This window comes from Microchirus variegatus, assembly GCF_963457635.1.
Source record: "Microchirus variegatus genome assembly, chromosome: 1".
Taxonomy (NCBI): Eukaryota; Metazoa; Chordata; class Actinopteri; order Pleuronectiformes; family Soleidae; genus Microchirus; species Microchirus variegatus.
In genome coordinates this window covers 26,140,112-26,148,108 of record NC_139802.1, presented here as the reverse complement: position 1 = coordinate 26,148,108, position 7,997 = coordinate 26,140,112, and the positions used below count along the sequence as shown (strand labels likewise).

The 7,997-nt window shown below is 42.1% G+C and overlaps 1 protein-coding gene across 1 annotated transcript in view; it reads left to right on the top strand.

Moving 5' to 3' along the window:
• Positions 1-605: 605 nt before the first annotated feature.
• LOC310936028 (semaphorin-5B-like) overlaps positions 606-7,997 on the top strand; it is a gene marked incomplete at both ends in the record, with an annotated part of 51,460 nt that continues 44,068 nt past the window's right edge. Inside the window, 3 exons of the mRNA XM_083900049.1 lie at positions 606-750; positions 6,438-6,537; positions 6,757-6,802. Of these exons, the coding sequence (XP_083756175.1) occupies positions 606-750; positions 6,438-6,537; positions 6,757-6,802 (291 nt within the window). The remainder of the gene's footprint in view (positions 751-6,437; positions 6,538-6,756; positions 6,803-7,997) is intronic.

Here is a 7,997-nt window from a genome sequence, read left to right as displayed (position 1 = left end):
TTAAAAACAAAGGCTGGAATGAGGAGTGCCCCCCCACCCCCACCCCCACCCCCACAAAACACAATCATTCAGTTGGAATGATTTATTAAGTATATGGAACAAAGACATACTGATTAATCAATGATCAAAATAGCTGACTTTTCATTCAGTAACTGATGAATAATCTACTTATTGAGCAGGATAAACCTCGAGCAGCTATTTCCAATTGTCTTGTTTTTGCCAAGACAATTATAATCGTGTTGTCAGGTGATAATCTCATTTAAAACACATTTGACAAAGTTGAAACAGAGAATTTACCATGGCTAAAGTGCTTGTATTTATTCTTGTTTGTGTAGACTAGCGGAGCTGGGAAATGCACACATTTTCTGCTCCCCCACCACTGTTCCACTGACACCATCTTATGTGTGAATGGACCTTTGCTACAAACATGTGCATCACCATCAGATCACCATCTTTGTGCAGGTTTGATGCGCATAAGTAGATTTTTATGTTGACACAAAGACACTTCTGTCTATTTTATTAGTGTCTCATTTGTGACAGCTGTCTCTTCTGTTTCAACAGGTGTTTCCCGAGGACCTGATAGAAGACTGGATGTGGTTGTAGCTATGTTTACGTCAGGGTGGGGGGTGTGGGCCTTCTCCTCCTGTGGCCTTGTATTGGTCATGTTTTGGTCGCTTTGTCTGTCCCAGCAGCCTCACATCAAAGCCACAGACTGTAGCAGAAAAGAGCACCCAGTCATCTCCTACCAAAGTGAGTGCATCTATTCTTATTCCCAACCTTCTATTTATTCCATTTGTAATCTGTCAGGATCTTGAACTCAATTGTACGAGAACTGAAAATGGTTTCAAAAAAAGGTTTATAGCTCCACAAAAATACAGAAAACAAAACTAACAGACTTGCTGCGAAAACTAGAAAACAAAACTACAGACTTGCAGCGAATAAACAGAAAAAACAAAACGACAGCCTTGCTGTGAAAAAAACTAAATCAAAACGACAGCCTTGCTGCGATATAACCACGAACAAGGGAACAACAAGATACAAACGGTTGAATCGATAACTTGGTCTTCTCTGAATACTCGTGATGCACTGACAAGGGGAGAGTGAGGCTTTTAAAGGTGCAGTGGTAATTATCACCGGGTGCAAATGGTGACTTATCAATGGGGCGAAGTGAAGACAGAGACAGTGAACTCAAACAGTGGAAACCCATCACCAAAATAAAACAGGAAGTGACGTAACAAAACCGAAAAAACTAAAAACACCAAATAAACTAACATAATCGCTGCTTTGTGACATGTGAGCTTAGAATTTATTTATTTATTTAAGTCATACACAGAAACGCACCCTGAACTCTGATTTCCAACTTGGAAAACTCAGAGAACTGCACCAACCAGAGTATGGGATTCCGAGATGGCTGCCACCATACAAACACTGCTACTTTTACTAGCACTGTCATATTTGTTGGTCATGCACATAGTACTGTTTAATGTTTAACCATAAACATGTAGCTACACTGTTTATGTGTGCAAAATACCATGTCAAATGGTATTGCTATCAATGTATAGCGTGAGATACATTTGTGTCCATGGTTTTTGCCAAAAACAAACACAAAGGAACTCAAGGCGATGTCACTCCGAGTTCTGACTTCCTAGTTTCGATGTCAATGGAACACAGCATCAGTCAACATCTGTAGAGAAGGAGGAAGATATACAGAGCTGCCAACCTTTATGCATTTTGTGTAGCAGATGCGCTTTTTGACATTAAACTATGCTGCTATGATGTGTCACTTCAAACTACGTGAAAAGGGAATAGCGGCTTCCAATTCATCTGTTTTGCGTGCTTCAGTGCAGCAACCCATAGGCTACAGTCTATGGGTCTAACTTTAGCAACTTTAGCCAGCTGGGAAAAGACTTCGACCAATCATTGCGCTCGTTTCCATCCCAGGTGTCCAGTGGAGAGCTGGAGAGACAGAAAATTGCAAGTGATGAAATTAGAGCTGCAACTAACGATTATTTTCGTAATCGATTAATCTGTCGATTATTTTCTCGATTAATCGATGAATCTGTTGGTCCATAAAATGTCAGAAAATGTTAAAAAAAACATTGATCGGTGTTTGTCAAACCTGGAAATAAAGATGATCTTGAATGTCTTGTTTTGTCCACAAACCAAAATGATTCAGTTTTAATTATTTCTTTGTTATGTGGAGCAAAGACTTAGAAAATATACACATTTAAGAAGCTGAAACAATCAGAAATCTTGTTTTAATCATGAAAAAAGCTTCAAACCGATTAATCGATTATCAAAATAGTTGGCGATTAATTTAGTAATCGATTAATAATCGATTCATCGATAAATAATCGATTCATCGATAAATAATCGATTCATCGATTCATCGTTTCAGCTCTAGATGAAATCGATTTTATCCCTCTTGGACCATCTTGATAGTCTTGATAGTTTTCCACGGATGGACGGCGCTGTACACCGTTCCAAAGGTAAATGGACCGGGTCATGGACAATTCGTTCGAAAGAGCTGATCTTTTGAGTGAGCGAACTGACTGGGATCCCTTCATGAACTGATTCGTTTCTTTCTTAGTTCAGTTGAGCTCAGCAGCGTGCGTGGTGACCAGAACTGCCATGTTCTGTGAATCACTCTTGAAGTCGTTCGCCTACGCCGTCACTCACTCGTGAATCTTCGGCAAACGATGCCAGCCAACGTGCGCAGAGTGGAGAGGGACTAGTAAGAAGAACTGTCTGCCACTCTCACTCACTCCTGGAGGATGTGATTCGTTCACGCTGTCACTCACTGACTCACTCATGATTCGCGCACATACTGACACAAACTGAACTGTGGCTGAGGATGTGAATCTCGTTCACACTGTCACTCAACGTACTGCACTCAGGGAGGACGTGAGTCACGTAGCAGGGCACTGAGCTCCTGCTAAGCACTAAACGATTCGGTGAACAAATATTTTGAACGAATCATTTTAATGAACGATTCTTGGGATTCAGTACACTCAAATGAACTGCCGATCCCATCACTAACCGAGAATGTGAAATTGTGAAGGGCGATAATTTTAATTACAGATCTGTCAGCTTCTGGATGAAATTTAACGTTAATGACGTGACCGTTTTAATGCCACAACTCAAGAAATGTAACTCTAATAAGATCCTTTATTAGTCTGGTACAGTGAGGAAATGTACAATAAAACTAGAAAGTAGTGAGAGCTGCTGCAACAGGCTGCTGCAACAGGCTGCCACACGGCTGCGTCTCCGATTGTTAAGAGTTTCTATATTGTAGCCCAGGATTATTTTATAGGAACAGATCAGAAGCAGTTTCAAGCAAGTGCAATGTGGCACAGAAATAATCCCATAGAAAAAATACAGGATGATGTTGATTATGGTGTGTGTGTCTGCAGTGAATAAACATGAAGTCTGATGAGGATACTGACAGGGAGCGAGAGGGAGAAAATGTCTGTTGGAGAGACATAACATACCCTTTGTGATTTTAAGTTAGTTTATGTCAAATATATTAAGACCTAAATTTAAAGTGAATCAGATTAATCTTAACAACTGTATGGGTTTAAATCGAATATTAAATAAGTTAAATAATTGCCTTTTCATTAAAAGAATTCTTGTTTTCTTAATTGTCTATTTGTATGTTGAATATCTGACATAGAAGTGAGTGGGGAAGTGATTAGTAAGTGTGTGAAAGATACATATATATGTGTGATCAGCCAAAATGATAAACCAAAAGGTCATCGAAAATGGGATCATTTTTGGGGTGTGTGCGTGCGCTGCACCGCCTCCATATGTAAGAACAATAACATTGACAATAGATCCCCGGTAAGTTGCTACTCAAAAAAGCTTTTCAAGGTTGGCAGGTCTGGATATATCCATCCATCCATCCATCCATCTTCTACCGCTTATCCTAGGTCGGGTCGAAGGGGGAGTAGCTTGAGCAGAGAAGCCCAGACTTCCCTCTCCCCGGCCACTTTGTCCAGCTCTTCTGGGGGAATCCCGAGGCATTCCCAGGCCAACCAAGAGACAGAGTTCTCCAGCGAGTCCTGGGTCTTCCCAGGGAGGCGTCCAGTAGGCATCTTAACCAGGTGCCCAAGCCACCTCATCTGGCTTCTCTCAATGCGGAGGAGCAGCGGTTCTACTCTGAGCCTCTCCCAGATGACCGAGCTTCTCATCCTATCTCTAAGGGAGAGCCCAGACACACTGCGGAGGAAACCCATTTTGGCCGCTTGTATTCGCCATCTCGTTCTTTCAGTCACTACCCACAGCTCGTGACCATAGGTGAGGATAGGAGCGTAGATCGACCGGTCTTCACCAAGACAGACCGATTCAGAGTTCGCATTACTGCAGACGCGGCACCAATCCGTCGGTCGATCTCTCGCTCCATTTTTCTGTCACTCGTGAACAAGACCCCGAGATACTCAAACTCCTCCACTTGGGGCAGGATGTCATCCCCGACCCGAAGAGAGCACTTCACCTTTTTCCGGTTGCAAACCGCTCGCCGACGAGGCAAACAGGACTATCACCCGCAAAAAGCAGAGACCCAATCCTGAGCTCACCAAACTAGACTCCCTCAATGCCCTGGCTGCGTCAAGAAATTCTGTCCATAAAGGTTATGAACAGAATCGGTGACAAAGGGCAACCTTGGCGGAGTCCAACTCCCACCGGAAACGGATCCGACTTACTGCCGGCAATGCGGACCAAGCTCTGGCACCAGTCGTACAGGGACCAAATGACTCTTACCAAGGGTTCCGGAACCCCATACTCCCGGAGCACTACCCACAGGAGTCCCCGAGGGACACGATCGAACGCCTTCTCCAAAGCCACAAAGCACCCTCCAGGACCCTGCAGAGAGTATAGAGCTGATCCACTGTTCCATGACCACAACGAAAACCACACTTTTCTGCCTGGATCCGAGGTTCGACTATCCGATGGACTCTCCTCTCCAGGACTCCCGAAAAGATACCCAGGAGGCTGAGGAGTGTGATACCCCGGTAGTTAGCACATACCCTCTGGTCCCCCTTCTTAAAAAGAGGGACCACCACTCTGGTCTGCCAATCCAGAGGCACTGTCCCCAACGTCCATGCGATGTTGCAGAGACGCGTCAACCAAGACAGTCCTACAACATCCAGAGCCTTAAGGAACTCCGGGCAGATCTCATCCACCCCCGGAGCCCTGTCACCGAGGAGCTTTTTAACCACCTCGGCGACCTCAACCCCAGAGATATGATAGCGCACCCCTGAATCCCCAGACTCTGCTTCCTCATTGGAAGTAATTCCTCCACCGACCCACAACGTCCCGAGTCGAGGTCAGCAACACCCCATCCCCACTGTACACAGTGTTGATGTTGCACTGCTTCCCCCTCTTGAGTCACCGGATCACCAACCAGAACCCCTTCAAAGCCGTCCGGAAGTCTTTCTCCATGGCCTCACGAAACTCCTCCCACGCCCGAGTTTTTGCCTTAGAGACCACCAAAGCCACGTTGCGATTGGCCTGCCGGTACCCATCAGCTGCCTCTGGAGTCCTACAAGCCAAAAAGGCCCGGTAGGACTCCATAGGACTGATATACTGGGACAAGGAACCCAGACCTTTTCAATAAAATGTAAAAAGTTAAGTCAGCAAGAACCTTTATGTCATCAAGACCCCTGAGCAACTGTTTGAAATGTTACTTTCAACAAGTAGCAATGCTCCTACATCCCTCACAGTTTAATCAGATTAAAAAAGATATTCAATCTGTTAACTGGAAGCAGCCTGAAGGATGATGCTTATTTTATCAGTGCTTTGGTGCATGCTGATATTAACCTGATTTACAACATTCCATTCTTACAGTACACCATACATCTCCAGTCAGTGATTATTTAAGTGTGAATAATTTATTAAAGATACCTCAGTAGTGAGGCAACATCACACGAAATTATAAACATTTTTGAAACAAAATTACAGTTTTACTCTTCTTGCTTTTTAATGCCATTTTTGCATTTTAGTTTTTATTCAGAGACTAACAATCAGTAATTCATATTTGGGGAATTTAACTGCATAAATAATAGCGCATAAATAATAGCGCACACCTATCAGCTGTGGATTTTGTGGCTCCAGAATTTAACAAAATTTTGGAGCGTAGTAGCCGTGGGCTTTCCCAGGTATATTTGGTATATTTGGAAATGGGATTTCCAAACAAGAGATAAATAAAAAACGTTATTTCCCCTCTTCCATTTTCTTCTCATTTTTCATTCTTCTGATTTGTCTTCTTTTTATTCATCACCCTGCTCCTCCAATTTTTTTTGTCCATTTCTCATTCTTCCCTGTCATTAACTTCTTTCTCCTCTCCGTGTTTGACATCTCACCTTTTCACCCCTTCTTTCTTTTTTATTGAATATTTCTTTCATCCATAAACCGTTTCCTCCTTGTCACTCCTCCTCTAGCATTATGGCCGTGGATGTCAGAGTTTTCCCATCCAGGAGTTAAGGATTTCTCTCAGCTGGCCTTGGACCTGAGCAGAAACCAGCTCATTGTGGGAGCAAGGTAACAAATAACTGCATATGAAGTAAACATATATATTGGCTGTGTGCTGTGTTGCAATGCATCTCATCAGGTTTATATAGCAATGTGTCTGGAGAGAAGATGGGAGGATACAGAAAAAATGTAAACATTCCAAACATTTTTATGACATAAAATACAATAACCTCAACACCTCGTGAGCAAGATTCAGAATCATAATCTGTCCATGTGTTTCTGTTTCAGAAACTTCATCTTCAAACTGAGCTTGGGAAATGCCTCCTTGATACAGGTAACAGCAGCTACTCCAAAAGCTTGTGATACTAAACATTTATTATTCATGCTGAAATTAACCAATTCATGTGGTAGTTGGGAACTTAAAAAAACAAAAAAAAGTTTGCTAAAACTGGCACTATACAGTGAAAGTAATTCATGTTGTTCATAAAATATCTGCCCTGGCACCACCTATTGTTTGTAATCTGATTCGCAAATGATGGTCGCTCCTGGTAGCGTTATCCAATCACAAGCAGGTGTTGGCTCAGGGGCCATCCCAGTTCACTGACTTCTTGTTGTGTGCACTGAGAATTTCTTCTCCTCCTCGACAATGTGTCTTGACCTAGTTCAAGGAAACGCGATGGCAGGAATGGACCCTTTTGGCCCGTCTTTCCCTGGGAAAAAAAGAAGCAAAATATTGGAGAAGCTAACTATTTACTATGTAAATATTTGTTATTATACATATTTTCTCTTTTTTACCCCAAACCTACAAACCTGTTTCTAACAGTAGAATGGCCAGTAGACAGTGTATGTCATCTTTCTAGGTTGAAGGATTTGAGCTAATTTTAGCTCGATAGTAATGATAAGTATAACATCATTAGTTAGCCTTGTTTTGGTGGTGTTTCTCACGATATTTATCTCAGCCTGTACGGCACAAGTTTGACATGGTGGTTTACCATTTAGCATCTTGGTACTTGATAGTCATTGTCATAATGATAATGATAAGATCAGACCTGACTGAAAGTTTAAGCTTCACAGAATGTGATCTCTGTTTACTGTTGTGATGATTTGTGATGCGCTCTAAAAGTATAATATGGTTTACGTTCCAGCTGAAAGCTATTTTTACTGCTGCTACAAATGTAAACACTGCAACACATGTAAGGTATCAAGCATAAGTATGAATTGTGATTTCTTTCAACGCATCTTCATGTATGTAAAAAAAACAAAAAAACTTGCTTTCCAGGCCCACTGCAGCGTTTTAGGGTTTCCATGACCACATCCTGATGTATTCTAGTAAGCATTTCAGCTTCAGTCCTGTGGAGTATAAAGCTCAATTTGTACCGACTACAACGACCATGTCCACAGATGACTAAATCGAAGGTTTGATGGATCCACAGAGTAATTTAAAAACAATATTAATTACAAATAAGAAAATAAATTGTTTTTAATTTTTTGTTTGAACGGTGTTCTCTATATTCTGGTTCATACTCTGT